General features: G+C 41.9%; 1 protein-coding gene across 1 annotated transcript in view; it reads right to left on the reverse strand.

Moving 5' to 3' along the window:
- LARGE1 (LARGE xylosyl- and glucuronyltransferase 1) overlaps positions 1–21,708 on the reverse strand; it is a 434,916-nt gene that overhangs the window by 86,720 nt on the left and 326,488 nt on the right. The window contains exon 7 of the mRNA XM_069763144.1: positions 4,095–4,199. Coding sequence (XP_069619245.1) covers positions 4,095–4,199 — 105 coding nt within the window. The remainder of the gene's footprint in view (positions 1–4,094; positions 4,200–21,708) is intronic.

The raw sequence follows: 21,708 nt of genomic DNA on the forward strand, positions 1-21,708 counted from the left end.
TGTATTTGTTGTTTTCTCTGCAGACAGTCCTGGATCGAGAAGTTGTCATGTCGGTCTGGGCCAGATGGAAAAGATGGGAAAAATTAACGATTCCGTCAGAAAGGACGTCAGCGGTAAGTCATTATCTGTAACTGCTGTGATCTATGTTCTGTAGGGCTGGTATTTACCACTCACCATATGGCGGTAATATCCATGTTGATCGTTATATAGAGATTATCTTCAGTAACAGCGCGGTCATCTGCTTAGGTTCTCCTCCACTATTAGGGGGCGTCATCGAGCTGTAATCAAGGTTCCCTGGTTAGGGGGCCACTCAGAAGCTTCGCCCCCCAGAACCAAGCCCCTATCTACGCCTCTGGTAGGGGCCGGCTGTCTGGCGTTTGCTCGCAGTGAGCGTATTATAGCAGTAGATCGATGGAAGCAGCACAGAGAAAGAGATTTAATATCCCAAATGGCATAATCTTTACATTTCGCATAATGCGTCGCCTCTTTCACCGCAGCATCGTGGTTTCCAGCCATGAATAAAATTACTCGGACATCTCGCTCAGTTTGAAAAGAAAACCCGGATACTCCGGTGACATGAAATTTGTGGAGTCCATAAATACGGTGCGGCGCTGCGTTCTGCATGCCAAGTGCCATAAAACAGTTATAGTTGCCGGTCGACACTAATCTTATTAATCCAGGGGTACAAGGAGCCAAAATATCAGCAAAATAGTGCGAGTGAAGGAAGACGTGAGGCCAAAACGGAAATCACTCAATCTAGACAGAGGTGGCGCGGAGCGTATTGCAGCACAAAGTACGGTACTCCGCTACTGACCTTGTATTTAAAGGATATGTTAATGTCGCATCTTTAGGACGGCTCATCAGTATCACATTTATAGGGGTCCGACATTCGGAATCGCCACCAATCAGCCGTTTTCAGGATCCCGATGTTAACAGTTAACGAAGCAGAACAGCACAGCTACGTAAATTTGGCAACACTCAGGCACTGCGGTGTAACTCCTATTCACCTCAATTGTGGCGACTCCTGTCCCCTCCTCTGAGGACGTGCTCTTCACATTCAGAAATGTGACAGTACACTCATGCAGGCAGCCTGGTCTCTCATCAGGGACAGGGGCTTATACACGCCCTTCATAAGCTCTATGTAATGCCCCTAAATAGCAAGTGCTACTCACCCCTACTTATTATACTCACCCCCACTCGCGCTACTCACCCCACTTACACTACACACCCCCACTTACACTATTCACTCTCACTTACGCTATTCACCCCCACTTACACTACTCACCCCCACTTACACTAGTCACCCCCACTTACGCTATTCACCCCCAGTTACACTACGCACCCCCACTTACACTACTCACCCCCACTTACGCTACTCACCCCCACTTACTACTCATCCCCACTTACACTACTCACCCCCACTTACGCTACTCACCCCCACTTACACTACTCACCCCCACTTACGCTACTCACCCCCACTTACGCTACTCACCCCCACTAACGCTATTCACCCCCACTTACGCTACTCACCCCCAGTTACACTACTCACCCCCAGTTACGCTACTCACACCCACTCAATCTACTCACACCACTCACACTACTTACACCCACTTAGCCTACTCACCCCACTCACGCTACTCACCCCCACTTACACTACTCACACCCACTTACACTACTCACCCCACTTACGCTACTCACCTCCACTTACGCTACTCACACCCACTTACACTACTCACACCCACTTACACTACTCACACCCACTTACGCTACTCACCTCCACTTACGCTACTCACACCCACTTACACTACTCACACCCACTTACACTACTCACACCCACTTACGCTACTCACCCCACTTACGCTACTCACCTCCACTTACGCTACTCACACCCACTTACACTACTCACCCCCACTTACACTACTTACCCCCACTTACACTACTCACCCCACTTACGCTACTCACCTCCACTTACGCTACTCACACCCACTTACGCTACTCACACCCACTTACACTACTCACACCCACTTACACTACTCATCCCCACATACTAGCTATCTCTAATGCAGATATTTATTCCAATACTGCATGTGTGGGTTATCGATAAAACATGGCAACCAAGACAGGTTTTATCAGTCCCATACATGCCTAAACGTACGAGTCGAATTTGGGTGTCATCAATCCTTAAAGGGAACCTGTTATCTGATTTAGGCTGCCGAAGCCACGGACAACATGAATCAGACACTTGCTGCTCGACTTCAACCAGTTGTGTTTGAGAAAAATCATATTCTGATAAACTAGCTGGGGGAATGGGTCTCGGATGTCTTGTCCAAAGCCAATGTATGGCAACTTCTCCCTGCACCGATCACTTAGTCTGAATGGTCTCTCCCTATATGTGTGTAAAGAGAGACGTCAGTCAATCAAGCCGATTGTGGTGGGGCGAAGATGACAACAACCCTCCTCGGCCTAATCCATGCTGCCGGTTGTTCAGACAGCAGGAGTCGTATGACGGGTTACTGTTACTCTTGTGTAAAGGTGACGGACTCCGTTTACAAGCCACCAACAGAGTCTCACTTTAAGATCCTGCATTCACATCTACCAGAGGCAGCATTGCTTTAAGAAGTTTTTTCCAAACTTGCAGAGTGAAGGTGAAGGAAATACATCTTACTGTCTGCAGAACACAGAACGGAACATTACCTGCTCACATTCCTGGACGCAACACTGACAGATCAGCAGAGTGACAAATCACTTGTGGCCGGTGCTAAAGTCTAACGGAGACGGCGTCAATAAGTAATTAACAAATACAAGCATGAGATACAAAGGTACGCCAGTGATCAGCACCATGGAGCACGGGAGGGTGCAGCATGTGACGGTGACAATAGGGGGCAGTATTATAAGAGTCATATTCTTGTACATAGGGGCAGTATTATAGTAGTTATATTCTTGTACATAGGAGGCAGTATTATAGTAGTTATATTCTTGTACATAGGGGCAGTATTATAAGAGTCATATTCTTGTACATGGGGCAGTATTATAGTAGTTATATTCTTGTACATAGGAGCAGTATTATAGTAGTTATATTCTTGTACATAGGGGCAGTATTATAAGAGTCATATTCTTGTACATAGGGGTCAGTATTATAGTAGTTATATTCTTGTACATGGGGCAGTATTATAAGAGTCATATTCTTGTACATAGGGGCAGTATTATAGTAGTTATATTCTTGTACATAGGGGCAGTATTATAGTAGTTATATTCTTGTACATAGGGGCAGTATTATAGTAGTTATGTTCTTGTACATAGGGGACAGTATTATAGTAGTTATATTCTTGTACATAGGGGCAGTATTATAGTAGTTATATTCTTGTACATAGGAGCATTATTATAGTAGTTATATTCTTGTACATAGGGGCAGTATTATAGTAGTTATATTCTTGTACATAGGGGACAGTATTATAGTAGTTATATTCTTGTACATAGGGAGCAGTATTATAGTAGTTATATTCTTGTATATAGGAGCAGTATTATAGTAGTTATATTCGTGTACATAGGGGACAGTATTATAGTAGTTATATTCTTGTACATAGGGAGCAGTATTATAGTAGTTATATTCCTGTACATAGGAGCAGTATTATAGTAGTTATATTCGTGTACATAGGGGACAGTATTATAGTAGTTATATTCTTGTACATAGGAGCAGTATTATAGTAGTTATATTCTTGTACATAGGGGCAGTATTATAGTAGTTATATTCTTGTACATAGGGGAGCAGTATTATAGTAGTTATATTCTTGTACATAGGGAGCAGTATTATAGTAGTTATATTCCTGTACATAGGGGCAGTATTATAGTAGCTATATTCGTGTACATAGGGGACAGTATTATAGTAGTTATATTCTTGTACATAGGAGCAGTATTATAGTAGTTATATTCTTGTACATAGGGGCAGTATTATAGTAGCTATATTCGTGTACATAGGGGGCATTATTATAGTGGTTATATTCTTGTACATAGGGAGCAGTATTATAGGAGATACATTCACTATACAGTTTTTCCTCCAGACCAGTTATAATGAGAGTCCCCTGCAGAAGTTGTACCTGTGTTGTATCCTCTGCCTAGCGCCGGCCACGGTCGGTGGTTTTTCCATAGATTTCCAAGGTACCAATCACTTTGATTCTCAACCAGCCCCAGAACTTGTTGTCCTGAAAGAAAAAAGAAAATAATTGATGATTTATGGGCGTCAGGCAGACTAAACAAATAGGAGACAAATATACATTATTTTCAGGAAGCCTTCCGTTCTAGATATGTCCAATAAGTTACTTTTTATTTTTCGGACACCTTAGTGCCGACGTATATGGCTGCCTCTACAAATGCTGCAGCTGCCTAAAACTTCCCGCAGAGGCATTACTTCGGTGGGTTCAGAGGCATAGGCAGGTGCTGATTCCTTATCGTAGACCCCAGGGGCCCCTGTAGCAGAAGGGCCGGGGCCATTACCGCAGTGAGTGGCGGTGTTAGATGTCCTCCCTGCCTGTTACTGACGGATAAACAAGTTCATTGTATTTAAGCCGTGCCCGAGTTCAGTCTTGTCCGAACCATTACATTAACGAGGAGAGACGATGCTCAGGATGCATTGCGGCCCCCGCGTTCAGTGGTGTCAATTCCCAGCATTGTGGGGACAAGTTATTCTCATCTCTGCTATCTGTCGCCATCAATGTCGTCCTGTTTGTCTGACTTTGTCTCTAACCTTCACTGCTCCTTGTCCAGGGTGTATAATGCCATGGACGAATATGTCTTATTTACTCGGCCCGGAATGATGAACCGCGGACTCTGCTCTATCATTGACAGCCTGGACTCCGCTGTACAAGATACAATTATTACTTGGTCAGTTTCCGTTTATGTTGCCGCAGTCTCTGGACATTTTATTTGCTGTACAACAGACTGCCTCTCCAAGCTGCACAGACTTGTTTCATGCTCCTCCCACTCTAGCAGAGGCACAACATGAAAATCTTTAACCTCAATGACACCACTCATCTTCCCGTCTGGGTTCCCACCGTTCATAATTTTTCTCTCCGTTGGCATGATTTGTCGAGAACGTGTAAGGAGACCTCCAGATCACTTTCCAACCCTTAAACCATCAAATTCAGGACATTTAAAGGGGTTACTCACACCTTCAGAAATGGGTACCGTTGGATAGACCTTGTAAATACAAGCGCTTTTGCAATTTACTGCTCTTTAAAATTTTCAGCCGTTCTTGAGATATTAACACTTTTCTTTTGTTTACTGTCCATTGCCTAGGAGACCGACCACCACTCCTATACAGTAGAACATGCACAGTGCTTACTAGCTGTTTTTTTTCTGAGCTTGTAAGCACTGTTTTTAAACTGGCCAGGATCGCTGGAGCATGGGGTTAACTCCTAAACCTTGCCCAGCTTCAAAACTGCGCTTACAAGCTAGAAAGCAGCGGTAGTCGGTCTCCTAGGCAACGAACTATAAACAAAAGAAAAGTGTTAATATCTCAAGAACGGCTGCAAATTTTAACAAGCAGTAAATTGCAAAAGTGCTTGTTTTTGCCAGCACTATCCGACAACATCTATCTCTAAAAATGGGGGGAAAAACCCTTTAAGTCCTGCCCCAAGAATGCCTCCTGTTAGGCGTGGTTTTTTAGTTATCGCCGCATAATTTGTGAGACGGCTTCATATTATGACAGACAACAAGTTAGAATGATATTTTAGAGTTCAATATGTATTCGTTCTTGGAAGGTTGTGTCCATCTGCACTTGAAGAATTTTCGAGTGCAGCTCTGGAGGTGAAGGCTGTGTCCGTCTGCACGGCAGTTGGAAGAATTTTCGAGTGCAGCTCTGGAGGTGACTGCAGAAACAACAACGTTTCCATTGGTACAACCAAAAAAAACTATTATATTTTTTTTTTACTGTTCCCGGTTATCAGACGATTCAAGGTGACTTCTATAAAGTAAGTACACCTGCCCCCCACGGCACATATCTGCAGTCAGTAGAACCTCCACAGACTTTTCGCATCCAGCGGTATGACTGATTTCCATCTCTTCCCGTAAAACGCCCTCTCTCTTTTTTTCTGGAGGTAGAGCGCACCGCGCTACCGTACTACACCGCCACACAATGCACAGGATATCACCGTCTTCGGTGAACATCAAAGGACTCAACAAAGTCCAGGAGGCGACTGGATTTCAGAAGGAAGGATGCGCTGGAAGATGAGGTCATGCCCCGCAGCTTCATGGGGGGTTCACATACTAAACTGAAAGCGCCATAGATCCATGAATGTTATATTCCAGCAATAACAGAAGTCATGTCAATGAATGAAGAGCGAGAAGCTTCTTAAAGAGCACCCGTCCTTTTTTGGGAAAACTAGCTGCCACTATACAAAAACAGAACGGCCGCCCCCTGAAGCAATGGAGGACCATGGATGGGGCGGTCCTATGCCCGCCTGCTGCCTGCGTGAGATTTTACACTGGCGAACATGTCAATCATTTTATGATGGGAGGAGCTGGACTCTTATGTTTTAGCCACACCCATTTATAGAATGATTGACAAGTTGAAGAGACCCTGGACCGGGGCCAATGCTATTGTATGATGGATGACTTTCTTTAAAAGGGTTGTCCAGGTTAAGAAAATCATGGCATCTTCATTATGCATTTGCATATAGTGGAGTACCACTTTAAATACTATGGAGTACCCCTTTAAGCACTGTGGAGTACCGTTTAAGTGCAGTACTGTCACGATTCATTTTGGATTTGTGGCAGCTCTGGTTCCGCTATAGTAGCTTTTTTCCTTTCAGGCCAGCAAGGGTTAAATGTCAGTTTCCTTGCTGGCAGCTGCTTTGATCGCTAGTCAGCTGATGTGGGTGGTGACCACTCTCAAAATCCTTTAAAAAGTCACATGACCCATCAGCTGACTATCAGTGATAGAGTTTTCTATGATGACCAGCCCGGAGTAAGCAGCTCTCTGGATGCAGAGGTTCTTCTGCTGTCTTCTTGGAGTTCGTGGTCCAGGTGCCTTATCCTCAGCTATGTGGTGCGTTACAGTGTTAATTACCATTTCCCCTTTTTCTGTCTGTCTTGTTGTTGTCCCTCTCTACCTGTGTTGTTCACCATCTGCAGTGGTGAGGCTAACGTCCTCGCTGGCCAGTGCACTAGTCAGGGAACAGTGAGGAGACAAACAGGGTTTAGGCACGAGACGGCGGCGGGGAGAAGGACCCGCTTAGGGCGTTAGGGGAGTTTAGGGACAAGAACAGGTCAGGAGGTGTCCCACCCCTTGTTCCTTACTGTGAGGGCCTTCCTCTCCCCATTTCATCCCGTTGTTGGTGTAAGTTGAGTCGTCCGCTGGACTTATCCATATTGCTTCGTGACAAGTACCCATCTAAATGAAATACCTTTTAAGCGATGTGGAGTATCCCTCTAAGTGCAGCACACCTTTAAGCACTGTGGAGTACCCCTTTAAGTGCAGAACCCATTTAAATGGAGTACCCTTTTAAGCAATATGGATTATCCCTTTAAGTGGAGTACCTTTTCAATAACTGTGGAGTACCCAATTTAAGTGAAGTACACCCATAAACACCTTTAAGTGGAGAACCCCTTCAAGTGGAGTACTCTTCAAGCATTATGGCGTACCCCTTTAAGTGCAGTAGCCATTGACAGAGTACACCTTTAAGCACTGTAGAGTACCCATTTAAATGAAGTACCCCCTTAACTGGAATGCCCCTTTAAGCAAAGCACCCCTTTAAGTGCAGTCTCCTTATAGGTGAAATACCCCTTTAAGCACTGTGAGGGACTCAATATCATAACAGGAGGAATCAAATCCTTAAAGTCCCGCCCCAGGACTCAGACTTTCCCACCAGTGAGGTCCTATAAAAGGTGACACGTCCTCATCCGTCCGGTAATCCAGAAGGCTTGATAATCCGCACTCACGGGGTTAAGCTTCCTGCGCGCTCCCTATTGCTCTGCGCCATTAATTTGTGATCGCACGTATTGTACGCGAACAACCAAGCGCGCGCTGGAACAATCGCCGGCTCTCACCGCGGTGGCAGGACGCCGCCGCCGCCGATCTATAATTTTATATGAAAAGCCGCCGGCTGCTGTGTAATTTGCTCAGATGTGTTAAATTGATAATAAAACGGCGGAGCGCCGTGCGCCATCACTGCGGATTGCATCCCATTATCCATGAAAAACGTCACGCTCCCAACTACCCAGATTTTATTATTTTTATTTTTTTTCAGGTAAAAGCGAGATAATGTATAACATGAGTAAAAACAACGGTATCCGAAAAGCTGCCGGGCCGAGGAGCGATGGGCACGCTTACATTTATACAATCGCAATTTGATAAGTGGACGTATAAATTAAAATAAAAATTAAAGGGTAACTCCACAGCACTGACCGGATACACTCGGTGTAATTAATATTATTACATTAGCATAAAATATTTGTTTTTTTTGCTAATTTGAGAAACACATTTAAACAAATAGCTCAAAAACCACTACAGGAAGGGGCGGAGTTTATGGGATAAGGACCGCCCCTGAGGAACGGAATTACACAAACTGAATAGAATCTTGGTAAAAGAAGTCAACTTGAAATGACCTTATCTAAAAAAAAAGATGACAGATGGGCTTTCATGTCCATCACTGGATTGCTGATGTCTGTCGTGTATTTTAGAAGGTCATAGAAAAATATCAATGTCACCTTTTAATAAATGTTCTTAAATTCAGTTTTGTGACCTTTAAATGTCTTTAAAATTAAATAGTTGTAGATAGACTTCCAGATACTATTTACATTTTACAAGAAAACTTATCTTACTTTCATTACAGAAACAAAACAGATTTCCCTAAAATTCACCTCCATAAAATGGAAAATAAAGATTAAGTAGTTAATGTGCATAGTGTAGTGTAAAACATCTCCACACTAGCTTCCATGCAAAAAATATAAATACTACAATACTGCCCCTATGTGCAAGAAAAAAGCTACTGTAATAATGCCCCCTATATACAGGAATATAACTACTATAATACTGCCCCCTATATACAGGAATATAACTACTATAATACTGCCCCCTATATACAGGAATATAACTACTATAATACTGCTCCTATGTACAAGAATATAACTACTATAATACTGCTCCCTATGTACAAGAATATAACTACTATAATACTGCCCCATGTACAAGAATATAACTACTATAATACTGCCCCTATGTACAAGAATAGAACTACTATAATACTGCCCCTATGTACAAGAATATAACTACTATAATACTGCTCCCTATGTACAAGAATATAACTACTATAATACTGCTCCTATGTACAAGAATATAACTACTATAATACTGCCCCTATGTACAAGAATATAACTACTATAATACTGCTCCCTATGTACAAGAATATAACTACTATAATACTGCCCCATGTACAAGAATATAACTACTATAATACTGCTCCCTATGTACAAGAATATAACTACTATAATACTGCCCCATGTACAAGAATATAACTACTATAATACTGCCCCTATGTACAAGAATAGAACTACTATAATACTGCCCCTATGTACAAGAATATAACTACTATAATACTGCTCCCTATGTACAAGAATATAACTACTATAATACTGCCCCATGTACAAGAATATAACTACTATAATACTGCCCCTATGTACAAGAATATAACTACTATAAGACTGCCCCTATGTACAAGAATAGAACTACTATAATACTGCTCCTATGTACAAGAATATAACTACTATAATACTGCCCCTATGTACAAGAATATAACTACTATAATACTGCTCCTATGTACAAGAATATAACTACTATAATACTGCCCCCATGTACAAGAATATAACTACTATAATACTGCTCCTATGTACAAGAATATAACTACTATAATACTGCTCCTATGTACAAGAATACAACTACTATAATACTGTCCCCTATGTACAAGAATATAACTACTATAATACTGCCCCATGTACAAGAATATAACTACTATAATACTGCCCCTATGTACAAGAATATAACTACTATAATACTGCTCCTATGTACATGAATATAACTACTATAATACTGCCCCTATGTACAAGAATATAACTACTATAATACTGCCTCCTATATACAAGAAAATAACTACTATAATACTACTCCCTATGTACAAGAATATAACTACTATAATACTGCTCCTATGTACAAGAATATAACTACTATAATACTGTCCCCTATGTACAAGAATATAACTACTATAATACTGCCCCAAGTACAAGAATATAACTACTATAATACTGCCCTATGTACAAGAATATAACTACTATAATACTGCTCCTATGTACAAGAATATAACTATTATAATACTGCCCCTATGTACAAGAATATAACTACTATAATACTGCCCCTTTGTACAAGACTATAACTACTATAATACTGCTCCTATGTACAAGAATATAACTACTATAATACTGCTCCTATGTACAAGAATATAACTGCTATAATACTGCCACCTATGTACAAGAATATAACTACTATAATACTGCTCCCTATCTACAAGAATATAACTACTATAATACTGCTCCTGTGTACAAGAATATAACTACTATAATACTGCCCCTTTCTACAAGACTATAACTACTATAATACTGCTCCTATGTACAAGAATATAACTACTATAATACTGCTCCCTATCTACAAGAATATAACTACTATAATACTGCTCCTATGTACAAGAACATAACTACTATAATACTGACCCCTATGTACAAGAATATAACTACTATAATACTGCTCCCTATCTACAAGAATATAACTACTATAATACTGCTCCTATGTACAAGAATATAACTGCTATAATACTGCCACCTATGTACAAGAATATAACTACTATAATACTGCTCCCTATCTACAAGAATATAACTACTATAATACTGCTCCTGTGTACAAGAATATAACTACTATAATACTGCCCCTTTCTACAAGACTATAACTACTATAATACTGCTCCTATGTACAAGAATATAACTACTATAATACTGCTCCCTATCTACAAGAATATAACTACTATAATACTGCTCCTATGTACAAGAACATAACTACTATAATACTGACCCCTATGTACAAGAATATAACTACTATAATACTGCTCCCTATCTACAAGAATATAACTACTATAATATTGCTCCTGTGTACAAGAATATAACTACTATAATACTGCCCCATTGTACAAGACTATAACTACTATAATACTGCTCCTATGTACAAGAATATAACTACTATAATACTGCCCCCTATGTACAAGAATATAACTACTATAATACTGACCCCTATGTACAAGAATATAACTACTATAATACTGCCCCTATGTACAAGAATATAACTACTATAATACTGCTCCTATGTACAAGAATATAACTACTATAATACTGACCCCTATGTACAAGAATATAACTACTATAATACTGCCCCTATGTACAAGAATATAACTACTATAATACTGCTCCTATGTACAAGAATATAACTACTATAATACTGCCCCTATGTACAAGAATATAACTACTATAATACTGCCCCTTTGTACAAGACTATAACTACTATAACACTGCTACTATGTACAAGAATATAACTACTATAATACTGACCCTATGTACAAGAATATAACTACTATAATACTGCCCCTATGTACAAGAATATAACTACTATAATACTGCTCCTATGTACAAGAATATAACTACTATAATACTGCCCCTATGTACAAGAATATAACTACTATAATACTGCCCCTTTGTACAAGACTATAACTACTATAATACTGCCCCTATGTACAAGAATATAACTACTATAATACTGCCCCTATGTACAAGAATATAACTACTATAATACTGCCCCTATGTACAAGAATATAACTACTATAATACTGCTCCTATGTACAAGAATATAACTACTATAATACTGCCCCTATGTACAAGAATATAACTACTATAATACTGCTCCTATGTACAAGAATATAACTACTATAATACTGCCCCTATGTACAAGAATATAACTACTATAATACTGCCCCTTTGTACAAGACTATAACTACTATAACACTGCTACTATGTACAAGAATATAACTACTATAATACTGCTCCCTATGTACAAGAATATAACTACTATAATACTGATCCTGTGTACAAGAATATAACTGCTATAATACTGCTCCTATATACAAGAATATAACTACTATAATACTGCCCCTATGTACAAGAATATAACTGCTATAATACTGCCCCTATGTACATAGGGGCGATCTAATCACCATGTATAAGTATATAAGGGGACAATACAAATATCTCGCTGAGGATCTGTTTATACCAAGGAAGGTGACGGGCACAAGGGGGCATTCTTTGCGTCTGGAGGAGAGAAGGTTTTTCCACCAACATAGAAGAGGATTCTTTACTGTTAGGGCAGTGAGAATCTGGAATTGCTTGCCTGAGGAGTTGGTGATGGCGAACTCAGTCGAGGGGTTCAAGAGAGGCCTGGATGTCTTCCTGGAGCAGAACAATATTGTATCATACAATTATTAGGTTCTGTAGAAGGACGTAGATCTGGGTATTTATTATGATGGAATATAGGCTGAACTGAATGGACAAATGTCTTTTTTCGGCCTTACTAACTATGTTACTATGTTACTATGTAAGAATATAACTACTATAATACTGCTCCTATGTACAAGAATGTAACTACTATAATACTGCTCATATGTACAAGAATATAACTACTGTAATACTGCCCCTATGTACAAGAATATAACTACTATAATACTGCTCCTATATACAAGAATATAACTACTATAATACTGCCCCTATGTACAAGAATATAACTACTATAATACTGCCCCTATGTACAAGAATATAACTACTATAATACTGCTCCTATGTACAAGAATATAACTACTATAATACTGCTCCTATGTACAAGAATATAACTACTATAATACTGCTCCTATATACAAGAATATAACTACTATAATACTGCCCCTATATACAAGAATATAACTACTATAATACTGCTCCTATGTACAAGAATATAACTACTATAATACTGCCCCTATGTACAAGAATATAACTACTGTAATACTGCCCCTATGTACAAGAATATAACTACTATAATACTGCTCCTATGTACAAGAATATAACTACTATAATACTGCTCCTATATACAAGAACATAACTACTATAATACTGCCCCTATATACAAGAATATATCTACTATAATACTGCTTCTATGTACAAGAATATAACTACTATAATACTGCTCCTATGTACAAGAATATAACTACTATAATACTGCCCCCTATGTACAAGAATATAACTACTATAATACTGCTCCTATGTACAGGAATATAACTACTATAATACTGCCCCTATGTACAAGAATATAACTACTATAATACTGCCCCTATGTACAAGAATATAACTACTATAATACTGCTACTATGTACAAGAATATAACTGCTATAATACTGCTCCCTATGTACAAGAATATAACTACTATAATACTGCCCCTATGTACAAGAATATAACTACTATAATACTGCTACTATGTACAAGAATATAACTGCTATAATACTGCCCCTATGTACAAGAATATAACTACTATAATACTGCTCCTATGTACAAGAATATAACTACTATAATACTGCTCCCTATGTACAAGAATATAACTACTATAATACTGCCCCTTTGTACAAGAATATAACTACTATAATACTGCCCCCTATGTACAAGAATATAACTACTATAATACTGCCCCCTATGTACAAGAATATAACTACTATATCCATGGCCCCTTTCCAGCCTGAGAATACCAGTTCCCAGCTGTCTGCTTTAGCAAGGCTGGTTGTCAAAAATAGGGGGGAGCCCATGCCATTTTTTAAAAAATTATTTATTTAAATAATTACAAAAAACAGTGTGGGGACCCCTCTATTCTCGATAACCAGCCTTGTTGAAGCTGACAGGTGAAGGTTGCAGCCCCCAGCTGTCAGCTTTGCCTGGCTGGTTATGAAAAATACAGGGAAACCCACGTTGTTGTTTTTTTTTTAATTATTGATTTACAGCACAGGAGCGGCTGAAGACTACTCCCATCCACCGCTCCTGCTCTCACTGTTATTAGCGGCAGCAGGTGTCGGATGATGGGAGCAGTAGTCCGTTCTCTGACCGGTGGGGATGATTTTCTACTATAATACTGCTCGTATGTAAAGAAACAATGGTGCAAACAGTTCCCCAATTCCCAGTTTTTGGAGCATATAAGTAAACGAGTGCTGACATCGTCAATTTTCTGTTCTTTGTAAAAGGACAGTGAAAGGTTCAGCACATTTTACTTATACCATGATGTGCGTTTTGGTCCGAGAACAGTGACCCCCACCCATCTCTAGAATGAGGGGGGCTCAGCTTGCACCTGACGGCTCAGCTCCATCCTGTAATGAATTCCGCACTGAGCTATTCCGCTTCTGCAATATTTCACCCATTGATTTTACTGTCAAATGAGAAGCTCCTTGCTCCAAATGGCATTTAGCAGGACAAGCCTTGGAGGACGGTGAAGGGTAGGGAAGCAGCTTCCTATTATATTAGCTCTACAGGCCACTAAAACTCTCGGCTACATACAGAAGGGGTTAACACCTCTGGAAACACCCTTAAAGGGAATCTTTGCTTCTATCTCGATGTTTCAAAATTAAATCTAATTTATTCTAAAATATATTTTTAGAGCAATCACAACTCCATTTTTTTTTATATACAGAGCTCCAAATCCTTTACATAGTGATGGGACTAAATAATAAAATACCGACTACCTTCAGTCACCACTAGATGGAGCTCAGCTCACTTAGAACATGAGAACATAAAAGTAAGCTCCCTCTAGTGGCGGGATGCTGAATTGTTGCTTTTTCTGACTTTAGAGTCGATCTAAATCAAAGGTGAAGCTTCATTTTTAAGAGATTTTTTTATCAAAAATTTTTCCTAGAAAATTGAAGATTACAGACATTTTTGCCTTCTCAAATGAAATCATTCATATTTTGTCAATTTTTTTTTTTTCACAAACTCAATATAGACGTAAAAACACTGCCGCCATGTGCTGTGAGGTTGCTACGGAGGTTAATGGAAAGAATAATATTTCGCTTCCAGGCATCGAAATTTTGTTTTATTTTTCATTAGAAAAACTTTAATTAATAACCCCCGGGACCTCAGAAACCTCCGACCTCCTTGCTCTCCCAGAGCCAGGGGAGGTAACATGACAACCTCAGGGAGCCAGGCCAGGCAGTGCTTGCTCATTTGCATATGATTTCCCAGACTCCCTGGCTGCAGCAGTTTTGCAATCTATGTAATTACTGGTAATGGCACATTTATCACCGTTAATGATGTAGATTTACAAAAGGGCAGTTAAAGGCGAGCCTCACTACATAAATTAGGGCTCCTAACACGATCCGGGCCGATAATGTATTTCACCATGATGAGTGCGAGGCGACAATGATATATATAATGGAAGGTAGAGCAGTGAGGTAATGGGGGATGAGGTCACGGAGCACTGCTCCCGATAAAAATCACAAAAATCACTAGTAAATAGAAGCCCTTGTCCTCTTCTTAGTAATTTCTGGGAAAGTGGCAGCCAGGAACACTCTAGCCAGCACACCATGGCTCCATCAAGAGGGACACAGATTTAACATTCAACAGGATGCCAGCTTAAGGACCAAAGCCCTAGCTGGAAGAATACAGATCTGCTCCATTGACCATCACTGAACCCATGGATATGTTTGGGGAAGCCACGTTGAGACCCTCCGGTCACCTGGCCCCATGCATACGTTTGAGGAAGCCAGGATTGGGATCCACCGGTCACCTGAACCCTCAAAGATGTTTGGAGAAGCCAGAATATGACCCTTCGGTCACTTGGCCACGTGCCTCAGAGGACTATCTGCTTCCTAAGCTTGTTGTTACCTCCTGTCTTTGGGTGCGAGGTGCTACAGGTGGGGGTAGTCAACCCTGGAAGCCCCAAAGTCGTAGATGCTCTAATCCTGGCTAGTCAGTGGAAGGATGAGACTCTGTAACTTTGCACCATCTTGGGTATTTTGCTGGGACTGTTCTATGTGTTGTTGTCTGTTGGTGATTCAATAAATTATTGCCACGCTGTTTTACCCTTACCTTGTGTTGTCTGAGTGATATTACGTCCATGGGAAAGGAGAGTGGGCGCTAAGTAGGATGAGCCCTGGTCCATGCGGTCTCGAGCAAGCAGACTAGAGCACTCACTGACCCCAGTGTCTTCACAAAAGGCATTTCCTGTTTGTCAAAAGTGCTAATGATTGGCTGTAGGGGTATTTCCTGTGTGTCAAAAGTGCTAGTGATTGGCTGTGGGGGTATTTCCTGTCTGCCAAAAGTGCTAGTGATTGGCTGAGAAGGTATTTTCTGTTAGTCGAAAGTGCTAGTGATTGGCTGATATGTTATTTCCTGTTTGCCAAAAGCATGTGATTGGCAGAGAAGGCATTTCTTTATCAAAAGCACTAGTGATTGGTTGAGGAGGTGTTTCCTGTTTGTCAAAAGCAGTTGTGATTGGCTGAGAAGGCATTTCTTTATCAAAAGCACTAGTGATTGGTTGAGGAGGTATTTCCTGTTTGCCAAAAGCAGTTGTGATTGGCTGAGAAGGCATTTCTTTGCCAAAAGCACTAGTGATTGGCTGAGGAGGTATTTCCTGTTTGTCAAAAGTGCTAGTGTGAGGTGTTTCCTGTCTGTATACAGCACTTGTAATTGGCTAAGGAGGCATATCACCATTGTCAAAAGTGCTAAGTATTTGTGACTGCTCGGAGATTTAGTTTTCATCGCCGCAGCTGAATAATTTACAGCTATTAGCCAGCTTGATTACATGTGGGGATTCCCTGGCAACCAGGCAACCCCCACATGTACTCAGCCTGGCTAATAGCTGTAAATCATTCAGCTGAGGCAATGAAAACTAAATCTCCGAACACTAACAAATACTCGGAGATCACCCGAGCGTGCTGGGGAAAACCAGAGCAACGAGTACACTCGCTCATCACTAGTGCTTGTGACTGTAGTGACTGGCTGAGGAAGCATTTCCTGTCAGTTGAAAGCCCTAGTGATTGGCTGAGGTAGTATTTCTTGTTTGTCGAAAGCACTTGTGATTGGATGAGGAGGCATATCCTGTTTGTCAAAAGGGCTCATGATTGGCTGATGAAGCCATATCCTGCTTGTCAAAAGCGTTCGTGATTGGCTGAGAAGGCATTTCCTGTTTGTCGAAAGTGCTAGTGGTTGGTTGAGTGGGACCAGGAACGAGAAGTCAGCACGGAAAGATCAGCATCCATACGAGAGCTACAGTAATATTCTTTTATTTTTTAGATTTTTTTAGACCGGTCTAAGCCCTTCTAAAAAATATTTTTAGCCCCTCAACAACCCTTTAAATGAAGCCCTTGACAAGTCATCAGGTTATATGATTTACTCCATAGCGTACACGGCACAGAGGCAGATAGGTTGGTACTAAATGGGGCACTTGGGGTTTCATCCTGGAAACCAGCATAGGACTCGCCCAGCAAGGGTCATAAAAAACTACTATAAGGGGAGAAAAACACCAGATCCTTCAGTCCCGGGAGGCAAAAGCCGTCAGCAGAGCGGGGGCCAAACTTGGTCTTTACTGTGGGGGTCCAGCCTCTTCTACGTAACCCTTGGTGGAGAGGGAAGCTCTTCTGTAACAAACGTTAGATTGGTTCTTCTCATTAATTCAGCCTCCCCCTCTCGCAGCAGAACGCACAGCGGTGGGTTATATGAGTCATTGATGGACTGTAAAATGGATCCAAAGCCTTAATTAAACATTTCAGCCACTCGGAGACAAAACGCCGATGATGACCGGCTAATCCGCCCTTGGAAACCACCAAAGAGCTCTTGGGCGACCGCCCTTGAAAAAATCTCAGCAATTTACGAGAGTAAAGGGGGACTGCGTGGGTATAAATACTTTTCAACGAAAAAAAACGTGGACAACAGTACAAACTCCCACTCTGCTTTATGGGCGCAATGGCGGCTACACATTACGGGGAGAAAGGTTACGGTTTAATCTAGCGCCGCTGATCTCCTCTCAGCAGCCATTTACTTTCCGTATAAATCTCTTCGCGAGCAGATGAGGATCATCGCATCTCTGACGCCTGATTTACACCCTCACCCGCCCGGGCGCTTCCTCAGACAGAGTATTTTATGAATTCCCAAACTATATTAACCTGTGTTACCCCTTGTAAAAAGACATCCCATAAATCCGTGACCCCTTCCGTGATCCGGTACCGACGTGCCAATCTCTGGCGCCCGCGACCTTGTAGAGTCTCGTGTTAATATTTACAAGATGTGATCTATTTTACAGAGAGGGGGATGCAGTCTGTACGTGCCGCGGCCAGGGCGGCTCAGCGCGGATTGACAGCTGATCTACAGGCCTGGAGAGTGATAAAAAGGGCTGTTTTTTTTTTTTTGATCTGGGGATCAGCTCAGATACGGTGTCTGTAATGTAATGATGCTCATAGAAGCTACGATGAGCTGCAGTTATCACATGTGGTGCACCGCTGATTGCAGTGGTGCTGTATCTGTGTAAAGTTGAAGGAGCTCCCCCTACATGACCCCAGATGGCAGTGAGGTTCTATAGATATGCCCAGCTCATATACGGAGTATACACGGTCGGTAAAGTAATAATGCTCATAGAAGCTACGATGAGCTGCAGTAATCGCATGTGGTGCACCGCTGATTGCAGTGGTGCTATATCTGTGTAAGGATGGAGGAGCTCCCCCTATATCGTCCCAGATGGCAGTGAGGTTCTATAGATATACCCAGCTCAGATAAGGAGTATACACGGTCGGTAAAGTAATAATGCTCATAGAAGGTACGATGAGCTGCAGTACTCACATGTGGTGCACCGCTGATTGCAGTGGTGCTATATCTGTGTAAGGATGGAGGAGCTCCCCCTATATGGTCCCAGATGGCAGTGAGGTTCTATAGATATGCCCAGCTCAGATACGGAGTATACACAGTCGGTAAAGTAATAATGCTCATAGAAACTACGATGAGCTGCAGTAATCGCATGTGGTGCACCGCTGATTGCAGTGGTGCTGTATCTGTGTAAGGATGGAGGAGCTCCCCCTATATGGTCCCAGATGGCAGTGAGGTTCTATAGATATGCCCAGCTCAGATAAGGAGTATACACGGTCGGTAAAGTAATAATGCTCATAGAAACTACGATGCGCTGCAGTAATCGCATGTGGTGCACCACTGATTGCAGTGGTGCTGTATCTGTGTAAGGATGGAGGACCTTTCCCTACATGGCCCCAGGTGGCAGTGAAGTTCTATAGATATGCCCAGCTCATACGGGAGTATACGCGGTTGGTAATGCAATGATGCTCATAGATGGTGCGATGAGTTGTAGTACTCACATGTGGTGCACCACTGATTACAGTGGTGCTGTAGCTGTGTAAGGATGGAGGAGCTCCCCCTATATGGCTCCAGGTGGCACTGCAGCTTTATGGATATAACCAGATCAGATACGGAGTATACGGGGTCGGTAATGCAATGATGCTCATAGATGGTGCAATGAGTTATAGTACTCACATGTGGTGCACCACTGATTACAGTGGTGCTGTATCTGTGTAAGGATGGAGGAGCTCCCCCTATATGGCTCCAGGTGGCACTGCAGCTCTATGGATATAACCAGATCAGATACGGAGTATACGGGGTTGGTAATGTAATGATGCTCATAGATGGTGCGATGAGTTGTAGTACTCACATGTGGTGCACCACTGATTACAGTGGTGCTGTATCTGTGTAAGGATGGAGGAGCTCCCCCTATATGGCCCCAGGTGGCCCTGCAGCTTTATGGATATAACCAGATCAGATACGGAGTATACGGGGTTGGTAATGTAATGATGCTCATAGATGGTGCGATGAGTTGTAGTACTCACATGTGGTGCACCACTGATTACAGTGGTGCTGTAGCTGTGTAAGGATGGAGGAGCTCCCCCTATATGGCCCCAGGTGGCACTGCAGCTCTATGGATATAACCAGATCAGATACGGAGTATACGGGGTTGGTAATGTAATGATGCTCATAGATGGTGCGATGAGTTGTAGTACTCACATGTGGTGCACCACTGATTACAGTGGTGCTGTAGCTGTGTAAGGATGGAGGAGCTCCCCCTATATGGCTCCAGGTGGCACTGCAGCTCTATGGATATAACCAGATCAGATACGGAGTATACGGGGTCGGTAATGCAATGATGCTCATAGATGGTGCAATGAGTTATAGTACTCACATGTGGTGAACCACTGATTACAGTGGTGCTGTAGCTGTGTAAGGATGGAGGAGCTCCCCCTATATGGCTCCAGGTGGCACTGCAGCTTTATGGATATAACCAGATCAGATACGGAGTATACGGGGTTGGTAATGTAATGATGCTCATAGATGGTGCGATGAGTTGTAGTACTCACATGTGGTGCACCACTGATTGGAGTGGTGTTGCAGCTGTATAAGGGTGGAGGAGCTCCCCTATATTGCACCAGGTGGCACAGCAGCTCTATCGATATGCCCAGAACAGGGTGGTCTCTTTAAAGGAAGAGGGGCAAAATAATTATGGTGATGACCATATCCACATCAGCATTCGCAGCCTCTAAGAACTCATGGGCAAGAGTCACAGCAAGAAAACTAAAAATAATGAAGAATCGAAACACAAAGTTTCTCAGAAAGTTGGAAAAGTTTTCATTATGTTTGAACCCCGATTACAGGAAAACAAAATCTGGACTCTGCATTCATCCCTCAGGTCAGTCCAGGCCAATGTGGCTGAAGAAATAACACTCGGCATCTTATATATGGCGCTCACACGGATTTTATAACACATAGTATGCGCCGACTTCCCACCCTGCGTCGTGTGAGCCCCGGATTGCGGTTGACGCCGACATTTTGAGCTGTTTCTATACTCTGCTAAGCCAACAAAGATGACGTGTGATTTCCATTTTGCCCCGAGGAGCCGTGAGCCGACGCTGGTCCAGGATGAACCTCATGTGCTTTGTGCACAGACAAAATAAAAAACGCTAAATGAGAAAATCTCATCATCAAAACTCCGATCTCCCCGCAGACACCGAAGAGGAGAAGGAGGCTCTGTGCTAGAGAAGACGGCGCAGCTCTCACAGGAGCAAACTGTCACATGCTTCCCTACCGCCATCATATGTAGAATCAGACATCAATTCACTGACTCCCATCCTCCACCGCAACACCATGATACACAAGCTAAACCACAGAACAAATAGTGTACAAGTCCAAACTATCATAAGAAATATATATCTTTATTAGAAAAAACAATAGAACAATGGACAAAGACAGCAAGATAGGGGATGTAAACAAAACCTCATGATACCTAGGAGGTGGATACTGGTCCCCAGATGACAATAACACATTCACCCCAAAAACATATGGGATGTTGTGGCAGGCACACATAGATTATTTTACAACACTGTCACAGGGAATGAAGAAACAATCATACAGTTCTATATCATAACAATCAATGTTACCCATAGGCAGATGCAAATAAAGATGGTAGAAGTGTACATACCACAAGAGTACAGGGGACCACACCAGCTCCAACCCACCCCAACGCGCGTTTCGGTAAAAGTCCTTCGAGGACTTCGAGGAAGGACTTTTACCGAAACG

Source organism: Ranitomeya imitator, chromosome 4, assembly GCF_032444005.1.
Source record: "Ranitomeya imitator isolate aRanImi1 chromosome 4, aRanImi1.pri, whole genome shotgun sequence".
NCBI classification, from domain to species: domain Eukaryota; kingdom Metazoa; phylum Chordata; class Amphibia; order Anura; family Dendrobatidae; genus Ranitomeya; species Ranitomeya imitator.